The 12,685-nt window shown below is 45.9% G+C and overlaps 1 protein-coding gene across 1 annotated transcript in view; it reads left to right on the top strand.

Moving 5' to 3' along the window:
- The window catches only part of GNA14 (G protein subunit alpha 14), a 223,480-nt gene that overhangs the window by 205,677 nt on the left and 5,118 nt on the right, over window positions 1–12,685 (top strand). The window contains exons 3-5 of the mRNA XM_017543284.2: window positions 6,073–6,227; window positions 9,164–9,292; window positions 11,610–11,739. Coding sequence (XP_017398773.1) covers window positions 6,073–6,227; window positions 9,164–9,292; window positions 11,610–11,739 — 414 coding nt within the window. The remainder of the gene's footprint in view (window positions 1–6,072; window positions 6,228–9,163; window positions 9,293–11,609; window positions 11,740–12,685) is intronic.

Here is a 12,685-nt window from a genome sequence, read left to right as displayed (position 1 = left end):
AAAAAAAAAAAAAAAAAGAAAAAAACTAAAAAACAATCTTAACAGGTAGGAAAACTAACCAGATAGTGACCTCCGAACTTGGAGTACTTCCGGGCCTCTCAGGTACAGTCTGCTCCAAATTCAAGTTCTACAGTTGGGTTTCCAAAGAGGCTTAGCTCTCTGCTTCTTTCCAGCCAGATTCTCCACATTCCCTTCACCTGGCTAAACACACAATATGTCTTCCTCTCCTGGTGAGGTCTCCTGGTAACCTGAGAGGTCATATCTATATCTACTCCCAAGCTGTCATATAGAAGCTCGCTTTCCTCTTTACTATCTCGCTGGGTTCCACTTTTTCTCTCTACTAAAAATGCCAAAGGCTGGGTTTATCCATTGCAATGTGTATCGGCCAGGATCCGTGCAGTAGGTTATGCTGCACTAACTTACTTAGTAAGTTCAACTTACTTAACTTTGTTCATTATGACTTGTGAGTTGATTTCTCATTCATGCCACATGTCCAGTACGGCAAGTGAGGGCATCTCTGTTCATTGTAGTCACTTAGGAGCCCTGGGTGATGGAGGCTCCATCTTGTCTCATGCTTCCAAAATCACCACAGCCGATTAAAGGAAGTGTGGTACATTACTCACTCTTTAAAGTTTCTTTCTTTTTTTATTTTTTGGAGATGGAGTCTTGCTCTGTCGCCTGGGCTGGAGTTCAGTGGCTCTGTCTCAGCTCACTGCAACCTCCACCTCCCAGGTTCAAGCGATTCTCCTGCCTCTGCCTTCCAAGTAGCTGGGATCACAGGCATGTGCCACCAAACCTGGCTAATGTTTGTATTTTTAGTAGAAATGGGATTTCACCATGTCGACCAGGCTGATAGTGAACTCCTGGCCTCAGGTGATCCACCTGTCTTAACCTCCCAAAATGCTGGGAATACAGGCGTGAGCCACTGTGTTCCACCATAAAATTTATTTTCTTTTTTTTTTTTTAATTAGACTTTAAGTTCTGGGGTACATGGGCAGCTCGTGCAGGATTGTTACATAGGTATACACATGCCATGGTGTTTTGTTGCATCCATCCCCCCGTCATCTACATTAGGTATTTCTCCTAATGCTATCCCTCCCTAATCCCCCCACCCCCTGCTATCCCTCCCCTTGTCCCCTCACCCCCCAATAGGCCCCAGTGTGTGATGTTCCCCTCCCTGTTTCCATGTGTTGTTCTCATTGTTCAACTCCCACTTCTAAGTGAGAACATGCAGTGTTTGGTTTTCTGTTCTTGTGTCAGTTTGCTGAGAGTGATGATTTCCAGCTTTATCCATGTCCTTGCAAAGGACGTGAACTCATCCTTTTTTATGGCTGCATAGTATTCCATTTACATGTGTCACATTTTCTTTATCTAGTCTATCATTGATGGGCATTTGAGTTGGTTCCAGGTCTTTGCTACTGTAAACAGTGCTATAGTGAACATACATGTGCATGTGTCTTCATAATAGAATGATTTATAATCCTTTGGGTATATATCCAGTAATGATATTGCTGGGTCAAATGGAATTTCTATTTCTAGATCCTTGAGGAATCACCATGCTGTCTTTGACAAAGGTTGAACTAATTTACAGTCCCACCAAGAGGGTAAAAGCATACACTATTTCTCCACATCCTCTCCAGCATCTGTCTCCTGATTTTATGATTGCCATTTTAACTGGTGTGAGATGGTATCTCAGTGTGGTTGTGATTTGCATTTCTCTAATGACCATTGATGAGCTTTTTCCATATGTTTGTTGGCTACATAAATGTCTTCTTTTGAGAAGTGTCTCTTCATATCCTTTGCCCATTTTTTGATGGGGTTGGTTTTTTTCTTGTAAATTTGTTTAAGTTCTTTGTAGATTCTGGATATTAGCCCTTTGTCAGATGGGTAGATTGCAAAATTTTTTTCCCATTCTGTTGGTTGCTGGTTCATGCTAATGATAGTTTCTTTTGCTGTGCACAAGTTCTTAACTTTAATTAGGCCCCATTTGTCTATTTTGGCTTTTGTTGCCAATGCTTTTGGTGTTTTACTCATGAAGTCCTTGCCTATGCCTATGTTCTGAATGGTATTGCCTAGGTTTTCTTCTAGGGTTTTTATGGTGTTAGGTCTTATGTTTTGCTGACTCAAAGCTGCCAGTGTAGCCAGCCCTGCATGATGATGTAATTGTCATGGGATTCAGGAAGATCGGAGAGGGAAGAAGAGCTTGGGGTCCTGCTTCTCTTGTTACATCTTATGTTTAAATATTTAATCCATCTGGAGTTAATTTTTGTATAAGGTGTAAGGAAGGGGTCCAGTTTCGGGTTTCTGCATATGGCTAGCCAGTCTCCCCAACACCATTTATTAAATAGGGAATCCTTTCCCCATTGCCTGTTTTCGTCAGGTTTGTTAGAGATCAGATAGTTGTAGATGTGTGATGTTACGTCCAAGGCCTCTGTTTTGTTCCATTGGACTACATCTCTGTTTTGGTACCAATACCATGCTGTTTTGACTACTGTAGCCTTGTAGTATAGTTTGAAGTCAGGTAGCATGATGCCTTTGCTTCGTTGTTGTTGTTGTTGTTGTTGTTTTGCTTAGGATTGACTTGGCTATGCGGGCTCTCTTTTGGTTCCGTATGAAGTTTAAGGTGTTTTTTTCCAGTTCTGTAAGGAAGGTCAGTGGTAGCTTGATAGGGATAGCATTGAATCTATAAATTACTTTGGGCACTATGGCCATTTTCACAACATTGATTCTTACTAACCATGAGCATGGAATGTTTTTCCATCTATATGTGTCCTCTCTTATTTCCTTGAGCAGTGGTTTGTAGTTCTCCTTGAAGAGGTCCTTCACATCCCTTGTTAGCTGTATTCTTAGGCATTTTATTCTCTTTGTAGAAATTGTGAATGGGAGTTTGCTCATGATTTGACTGTGATCTGTTACTGGTGTATAGGAATTCTTGTGATTTCTGCACATTGATTTTGTATCCTGAGACTTTGCTGAAGTTGCTTATGAGTTTCAGGAGAGTTTGGGCTGAGATGATGGGGTCTTCTAAATATACAACCATGTCATCTGCAAACAGAGACAGTTTGACTTCCTCTTTTCCTAATTGAATACCCTTTATTTCTTTTTCTTGCCTGATTGCTCTGGCTAGAACTTCCAATATTATGTTGAATAGGACTGGTGAGAGAGGGCATCCTTGTCTAGTGCCAGATTTCAAAGGGAATGCTTCCAGTTTTTGTCCATTCAGTATGATATTGGCCATGGGTTTGTCATAAATAGCTGTTATTGTTTTAAGACAAGTTCCATTGATACCTAGCTTATTGAGAGTTTTTAGTATAAAGGACTGTTGAATTTTGTCAAAGGCCTTCTCTGCATCTGTTGAGATAATCATGTGTTTTTTGTCTTTGGTAAATTTTATTTTCAAAAGAGACAAAAGTGACTTGCGCTCACATTTCCTTCACCCGAAAGTTCTGTCCTACATTGTGTTTGTGAGAGGGAGAGATAGAAATGCATTCGTCACAGCCCTGATAATTGTCGCCGCACTGACGCTCAGCAGTTAACCTGAACTTGATAGTGAAACTTAGCAGAGCAGCAGAAGAGGCATGCCCACAGGAAGCAAGGATGCTGAGGGCCACCAGGGCCCAAGCTGGAATTACAGATTGGCCAAGCGCCGCCTGAGCATCTCCTCCTCTGAGAGAATGTCCCGACCTGCTTTTGCTTCCACCGTGACCTGCACAGCTTCCGTCTTCCACCCCAGCATGCTTTCACTCTTATTTTCTCATGATTTTCTGTCTATTAGGTGGATGATTTTATATGCACCACAGATGTTTACTGAATGCACAAATCAATAGAAGGCATTTATTATTTGTGATAGAAGGCACTGCACTAGGTTCTGGGGTATAAGAACAAATAAGACATTGGCTCTGCCCTTGTGGCATTTCCTGGCCTGTGATGAAGACAGAGGAAAATGGACATTTTACATTAAGAGGGTGGAGCTCAGCACAGCTGACCTGTTTGGGAGGCAAGAGGGTGGCAAGAGGAGGGCAGGACATGGGAGAGAGCTCTTCTGTGCTGCACTGGACAAGCACTGCCCGGGTTCTCCATCCGTCATACTTGCCAGCCAAGAAAAGGGCTCATGAGTGCAGCACGCCACTGGGCAGGATTAGAAGTCAGGGTTTACAGGCTACCCATGTGTCCTGTTTTTGCAAACAAGAAATACTCATTAGACATCTGCTACAATAGTAAAGGCCGATTCTACTTTCATTTAAGTAACACTTTATAATTCAGGTGCCCCTGGAAATCATGGCTCATTTGACAAAAGAGGACACTGAGGCAGGTAACTCGTTGGGGTCCTTAAGAGTCCCAGCTACACTGTTTATAACTCAGGGTCCTGATTCCCAGTCTAGCACACTTTCCACTGCTCCATCTGCCTGGACCTTGTTTGAGACCCTACCTTCCTGAAGATCCTACGGTCTCCAGGAAGAGTTTATATGCACTGTCAGGATGGATGTGTCGATTTCATCACAGTCCTTGGCTTGGATGAGTCAAGAGGATGTGTAAGATCCTCCTTTTCTGTGGCCTGCTGTTGGATAATCACAAGGATGAACAGCGCACGATAAAAGCTACCGTTCGGGGGTGCCATATGTACTTGAGATCCCAGCTACCAAGCAGATGCTTTGCTGACTCACAGGTGCCGGTGTAGCCAGCCCTGCACGGTGACGTAATTGCCGTGGGATGCAGGAAGATGGGATAGGGAAGAAGAGCCTGAGGCCCTGCTTCTCGTGCCAGGATTCACTTGCCTGCTGCAACTTGCAGCCAAGGAAAGGATACTGAATGTCTGGGGTCAACGTGGAAATGTCGTGGCTGAGGCCAGCCTTACCTTTTCCATTTTCTAAAGTTTGGAAGGATTTCTGGTTCATGCCAGCCTCTCACTGATTAAATGAGATAATGTATGTAGAGGCTTTGGCACAAAGTAAATGGCCAATAAATGGTAACTTCTGTAATAGTAATAATTACAGTAATAATGGCCTCAATTACTATAGTAATAGAGCAATAATTATTTAATAATCATAGTAATAATAAATATAATCATCAGTGGTGTGGGAAGAGGAGTGCATTGGGAGGGGAAATGCACTCCCAGTGCATTTGAGTTGTATCAGTGATGTAAGAAACTAAACAGCAGCCTGTGGGAATGCGCTGTACTTTCCCTACAATTTTTCTGGGAAGCTAAAACTGCTCGAAAAAGTAAAGTCCATTAATTTTTCTATTTTTTGAGACAGAGTCTTACTCTGTTGCCAGGCTGGCGTACAGTGGCGCAATCTCAGCTCACTGCAACCTCTGCCTCCCAGGTTCAAGCAATTCTTCTGCCTCAGCCTCCTGAGTGGCTGGGATTACAGGTGCGTGCCACCATGCCTGGGCAATTTTTGTGTTTTTAGTAGAGGTGGTTTTTCACCATATTGACCAAGCTGACCTCAAACTCCTGACCTCATGACCACCTGCCTTTGCCTCCCAAAGTTATGGGATTACAGGCATGAGCCACCACATCCAGTCAATTTTTTTTTTTTTAATAAGGGGAGAGATCAAAATCCCGGACAGATCATTGGTTGGTATTACTGTGTTTCAGTTCTCTAAAGACAATGCGTCTCCTTAGTGCCTGTATCAGGTGGACCAGCTTCCACCACCCAACCCTTGCTGTGCCATTTTAAACTTGCCTCATTGGCTATGCAGATACTCCAACGAGTAACGTGTTAATGAGGAAGTAAAGTTTGCTGGTAGGATGATAGCTCCAGTGTCTCTCTGTTCACCATTGGGTGTTGAATGCTGGTGAAAGTGGCCGAGGACATGGCTGGGCACGGAAGCTGCAGGACGTGGGCCCTCAGTGGCTCTCTCTACGGAGCTAAGCAGCTGCACCATCTCCACTCAGCATGGCTGCAGGGAGTGTCTTGGCGGTGAGCAGCCCCTGGGAGGGTGCCCACCACACCCGTACCCAGGGAGAGCTCTCCAAATCCACAGAGCAGGGCAAGTCTTGTCCCGACACTGCCAATGGGTTGGCTTCCTTTCCTTTGCCTAATGCAAGGTTCTCTTTCCTCTGAGTAGGAAAATGCCCAGATCATCAGAGAAGTGGAAGTGGACAAGGTCTCTGTGCTCTCCAGGGAGCAGGTGGAGGCCATCAAGCAGCTCTGGCAAGATCCGGGCATCCAGGAGTGTTACGACAGGAGGAGGGAGTACCAGCTGTCAGACTCTGCCAAATAGTGAGTACAGAGCCCAGCCTGGCTGCCCGCAGCACGTTCAGGCAAGCTGGGCCACACTTCAAAGAAGCGTCTCACTGAATGCTGCTAAAATGCAATGCACGGTGCCAGCGCTGCCTGCCTCCGCATTTCTGTATCTCTCCTGACCTCTTGGTGCCATCTCTCACCACCTCCTAAAGCTCTCGGTCACTCTTTGGACCACAGACCTCTCTTCCTGCTGACACACACCTGTTCTTGCTGTGTGCTAAGCCTGTCATTTTCAAAGACAGACTCCATCAAATTTGAGGTCCCTTAAGTGGGACTGATCTCCTTTGGAGTGCTGAAATGATCTGATGAAAACAAGGAATACACTTGCTTCTAGCATCGCCTTTCCTCCTCTCTATATACCTCTGCTTTTCTGGTTTTCCCCATCAGAAGACAGCAGGTCCAATTGCCCTAAACTCTAAAGTTGAGTTTAGAGCAGCAGTGCCATTGGCCCCTCGGCTGCTGATCCGGTGCTGCCCTCTAGTGGCGCAGATAGGAGGCTGCGCTCCCAGCACACACAGGAAACTCAATCCTTTGTTACTGGCGACTTGCAAAGGCCTTACACACTGGATTTTGGATCATACAGCTCAACTGTTAATTCGTTAATAATTGAAGGTAAAAAGATTTCTATTTAGATGGCCCAGCATGCAAACTGTCCCATAGAGGTGACAGATTTTCACTTCTTAGGCATTTCCTGTTTATGTCTGTAATCCCAGGGACTTGGGAAACAGAGGTGGGAAGATCGCTTGAAACCAGGAATCCGAGACTAGTCTGGGCAAGAGAGTGAGACCCCATCTCTGCAAAAAACACAAAAATTAGCTGGGCATAATTGCATGTGCCTGTAATTCCAGCTACTCGGGAGGCTGAGGCAGGAGGATCTCTTGAGCCTAGGAGGTTGAGGTTGCAGTGAGCCGGGATTGCGCCACTGCACTATGGCCTGAGTGACAGAGTGAGACTCTGTCTCAAAAAAAAAAAAAAAAATTAAGTAAGTAATATCCCAGAGCAATGCTTCCTTCAGTCTCGTCACTGGGGAAACAGTATGATATGGGTCCTTCTTGAAGTGGCAATGACTCCTGCTTCTACAGCTCAGTTCTTTCTCACCTGCCCCATATCACCTTCCATCCTCTGAGGGTTCAGAAATCCCTTCCTCGGACCCACCTCCTTCCCTTTGGTTGCCACTGTTGCCTTCTGAGCAGGCATTGGGCTGGACAAGGCATTGGGCAGGAAAGGAAGCCAGAGGTGTCACCTCCTGTGATTTCAATGACCTTCCTTTGGTGTTTGTCCCAGGCTGAGAGTTGAATGTCATTAATCCAGGTTGGCACAACCAATCTAACTACAGGAATGTTTAGGTGCAACAAAGAATCAAGGCAGGAAAATAAAGAAACCCCAATAAGGTGTTAGATCTCAGCATAGAGAGCTGGAAGAAAGAAAGTGCCAAAGAGGAGGGCCTGCCTTTGACAGGCTGAGGAGCCAGGAACAGGCACGACGTTCCTGAGCCATACCCGAGGCGGCCTGGGTTACCTGCCTCTGTGAAGGCCCTGGGGATTGGCTAGGGCTCTTGACGTAGATCCATTTGGAAAAGACCCACCAGACCTGCTACAGAATTCAGTGTAACCCTGAAAACCACAGGGGCAAGACCATTGACGTGGACAAGGGGCCTGGGTGGGGTGGTGATCAGAGCTGCCACAGAGAAAACAGCCTCTCCTAAACCCAGCAGCCCAGCCCTCTAAACCGGCAGGACTCAGGGTGCTTGCACATTTTCTCCATCCGGGTCAGCCGTTTTCAACCCCTCTGCTAGAGATGTCTGCTGATTGGATGAATGTGATGAGTGCTTACGATGTGCCAGGCACTGTGGTGAGGGCTGCAGGTATTACACAACCAATGCTCTCTGCTCTCAGGAAATGTACAGTCTGGTGGAGCAAGTCAGGTATAAATCAAATAATCACACATCAAAGTACAGCAAAAGCAGTGATAAGCCCTGGAGGTCATATTTGGGCAGGAAGGTGGGTGGTGGAAGGCTACCCCAGGGCTTTGCTTCTGGAGCTGAAGGCATATGGTGAGCAGGGTTTACCTGTGACCCCTTGGTTAGCCTACATACAGACCTGTTCAGCCCCTGATGCTGTGCTGGGACAGGGAAGGGCCGGCCTCAGCTTGCAAGTGTCTCTGTATCTCCCACTCTTGTTGGTGAGGGCCTGAGTTACAGTTATTTTACCTAAAAATGTCTTTTTAGAAAGGACATAAAGTTTTTTTTAAAAAGGATTCCCTTATTTTACTACAGAAAAGAAAAACGATGTTTTAAGCTCCGGGCTTTAATATACGGCGAAAAATAAGTTAAGGCAGGTTTGGGTTTATTTTAGGAGATGTTTAGTTTCCCAGTGTCTTCAACAGGAAAACTTTTTCTTGCTGCTGTTGTTTTGAATTTCTCCTCGGCCTGTTTTACATCTGTGCATTTTCTTACAAACTCTATTTAATTCATTGAGCAAAGCTTTAGAGAACAGCATCTCGATTACATAATGTACTTGGACAAGGGCGAGTGGGAGGGAGAAGGGCCGCTGGAGGGAGGATGACAGATGGGGCGTCGGGGAGAGCCACTTCCAACATCCTGGCTTCCAGCCCCACTGCCTCCCTCGCCGGCCAAATAGCAGCGACAGAGATCAGAACCCAGGAGGAAGAGAAGCAGTGCTCTGCAGATGTCCCAGAAGGCTCTTGAAAGTGCTTCTGACCCATATTGTCTTCAAAACAGTGGTAGGAAGGACGGAGAAGCCTGGCCTGGTGCTGGCTCTCAGGAAAGTCATTGTCGGAATTCATGTGTCTGCGTCGGGCCGACTGTGAGTTGGGGGTGACTTTCTTTGAGTAGGATGGACCTTTTTCCCTTCGCTAAAAGGAGACTCAGTTCCCTGTTCTCTAATACACAGTTACCTGACTGACATCGATCGCATCGCCATGCCGTCATTCATACCCACTCAGCAAGACGTGCTTCGCGTCCGAGTGCCCACCACCGGCATCATTGAGTATCCGTTTGACTTGGAAAACATCATCTTCCGGTAAGTCTGTCTTCCCTGGTGTACCATGAATAATCTGCCCAGGTTCAGAAGTCCCCAGGTGCATTCCTAAACATGTTATTCTTAAGCAGGGATTATAACTCTTAGAACAGAGTGACGATCTCTGCCACAGGATATTTAGAATTACGGTAGGTCTCAACCCTAGAATGGAGAGGAAGCCACCTTCCTATTACCCTTGAAGAAGAAAGGTTTCCTTGCTGGAAACTGGAATGATTCTTATGTGTAACACACACACACAAACACATACATACACACACACACACACACACACATACACACACGCGCGCGCGTGCGCGTATACTTCTGTATCCCACAAATTGAATATGATTATCAATGACTTTTCCCTAAAGTTGAATAATGTTTCCTTTCTCCTCTATTTCCTTCTCCAAGATTTATCCTTAAAAAAGAAAACTAAGAATTAACACAAAAATGTGTATTAAAACTGTGAAGAGTAATATATACAAACTAAGGGCTGTGTAAAAATCTATGCATTTCCACTTACAAATATAGGAAATGCTTTTAGGATGCCTTAAGTGACCCTTCACTGCATTTAGTTATGGTAAAAAATGAATAATAATACAGGGCATACATGAGGCACCGCACATTTCGAAGCACTGTTACATCCGTTATTTCCCTTGTTCCTCCTAACAATTCTTACACACGATTTTCCATTTGAGACAACACAGCAGTCCCCCCACATCCAGGTCCTGTCTGATCCCAGTTCCAGCTCAGTGCTTTTCTATCCAGAATTGCTGGGTTTGGGGCACCCTTGGGTCCAGCCCCTTGGAATATCCCCATCTGTGTTAGCATATCCCTGATTTTAATAGTAGCCCCTGTGCCCGTGTGCTTGTGAGTTTCTCTAAACCTTTTCACAATTAACTGCTTTTTGCAATGTCCAAAACCTCTCAGAGAGGCTCCCGAGGGTTTTGTTTTGTTTTGTTTTGTTTTTAAAAATACTTTTATTTCTTCTAAGTTTATCCTTCTTGGACTGTGATGAATGGGTTTTGCCTTACTTTCTAGGGTCCGGTGAATGGGTTAACATCATCACCAGGGAAGTCTATTACTTTATGACTCAGAGCACCTCTCCCAGTGGGAGACTTCTGGCTGAAAATTTCCGATCTTTGAAATTGAGGCCTTTATAGAATGGCTTCTTCAAGCTCAACCTTATGACAATTGCAGTGTCCCTTTTCCAGATCGGTTCCCTGCTGTGAGGTGGGGTAGCCAGCCATCAACACACGTCACTGTGGGAGTGGCTGCACCTCCAGGACATGGTTCAGGGACAGGATTGAATTTTTCGTTTTCTTTCCTGCACTTTTCTGGACAACAGTTCTGGGTGGTTGGCCTGTGGGCCACCTAACCATATTGCCCCAGTGTCTTGAGGGATGGGTGTGTGTGTGTGGTGGGGTGGTGAGGGTGGGGTGGGGGTGATTTGGCAGCTGTATCTGGTCCATTATGTACTTTCTTTGGTGTTATTAAAAACATCTTTTTGAGCTAACTTGTTTAAAAGTTGGGATGTTTCACTTAACACATTGGATACCTCGTTTCTCCTGAAAAGGCAGAGGCTGTGGTCACGGTGAGCCTGCGCTTTGTTCTGCAGAGCTTGTCTGCAGGTGCGCGGCAGGCTTCCCTGTAGACAGGGCCCCTGGCTGCTGCACGCTGTGTGCTTTTGTACTGTGGGGAGCTCACTTGACTCATTCCCTGAAACTGCCTGATTCCTGGAGCATTGGAACTCGTGATCCTGGGCTGGGAGTTGCTGAAATCTTTCCGAGAGACACAGGTAGACGCTTTAGATTTCCGTACTGGACAGAGGACACTTGCAGGTTTTTATAGGGAACAAGAGGCAGCATCCAGGGACTGCAGAAAGAATTTATGGATAAATTAGAGGAGCCAGGAAGACAGAATAGGCTTGGGTCCTGAGGCCAGCCTGGGGGATCTGGAAGACAGCTGGCCAGTCTGTTCCTCTTGTGTCTGGTAACCAGGGCCTCTACAGTGGTTGTCACAGAGCACAAGGGGATGTTTGCGTTTTCTGCCTGGATACCAGTGTCCCCAAGCAGACTCCGAGTCACCTCTGCATGTCTTCAGAAACATCGTTTACATTCTGTGACTTCTTTGCCAGGAAACAGTAGTCCCTCATTGCTTAAAGCAGCAGCATCAGACATTTGAAAACATAGGACCTCTTTCTCTCAGAAATTACTGACGACCCCAAAGAGCACTGCTTTCCATGCTATAATAATTCTTGTCTTTTCCCCAAAGTGTCATGTATTCCAGCCTTTGAGGGTTCTGTGTTTCTGTACAACAGGATGGTGGACGTTGGTGGCCAACGATCTGAAAGGCGGAAATGGATTCACTGCTTTGAGAGTGTCACCTCCATAATTTTCTTGGTTGCTCTGAGCGAATATGACCAAGTCCTGGCTGAGTGTCACAATGAGGTACGCTGGGCGGGAAATTTAGGTAGCTGTGGAAGCCAGAGCCATATCCTGTGGTGTTTTTTTTTTTTTTCTTCTTTTTTGAGATGGAGTCTTGCTCTGTCCCAGGCTAGAGTGCAGTGGTGCAATCTTGGCTCACTGCAACCTCTGCCTTCCAGGTCCAGTTCATGCAATTCTCCTACCTCAGCCTCCCAAGTAGCTGGGATTACAGGCATAAGCCACCATGCCTAGCTAATTTTTGATTTTTTTAGTAGAGACAAGGATTCACCATTGGCCAGTCTGGTCTTGAACTCCTGACCTTGTGATCTGCCCGCCTCGGCCTCTCAAAGTGCTGGGCTTACAGGCGTGAGCCACTGCACCCGGCCTCCTGTGGTTTTTAACAAGCCAACCAGGTCAGGAAATGGACCCTTGTCATTAGGTTAAATGGTCTTGCTATTCAAAGTGTCATCTGTGGACCAGAGGCACAGGCATCATCTGGATAGTTTGTTAGAAATGCAGTTTTAATCAACCCAGATCGATGACATCAGAATCTACATTTTTAGACCCCAGCTAATTCAAATACATATGAAATGTTGACAATCACTGGCATGGAACCCGGTTCTGAAACTTAAATGCACACTGGGATTCACTGAGGACTTAAAGAAAACCTGGTGCCTGAGTCCAGTCTCAGAGATTCTGATTTAATTGGTGGTGAATGGGGCCTGAGTGGGAGGATGCTTAAAAAGCACCCAGGTGAATCTACTGAGCTGCTGAGGTTGGAAACTATTCAAAAGCCTAGGTTCTCATCCTTGGTGGCATAACAGAATCCCTTGGTGAGCTTTTTAAAAATGCCATCGCGGGCCGGGCGCGGTGGCTCAAGCCTGTAATCCCAGCACTTTGGGAGGCCGAGGCGGGTGGATCACGAGGTCAAGAGATCGAGACCATCCTGGTCAACATGGTGAAACCCCGT

The sequence above is a fragment of the Cebus imitator genome, unplaced genomic scaffold, assembly GCF_001604975.1.
Source record: "Cebus imitator isolate Cc_AM_T3 unplaced genomic scaffold, Cebus_imitator-1.0 Scaffold150, whole genome shotgun sequence".
NCBI classification, from domain to species: Eukaryota; Metazoa; Chordata; class Mammalia; order Primates; family Cebidae; genus Cebus; species Cebus imitator.
The sequence above is the reverse complement of the archived record's forward strand: the minus strand, read 5'-3'. Positions and strand labels throughout refer to the sequence as shown.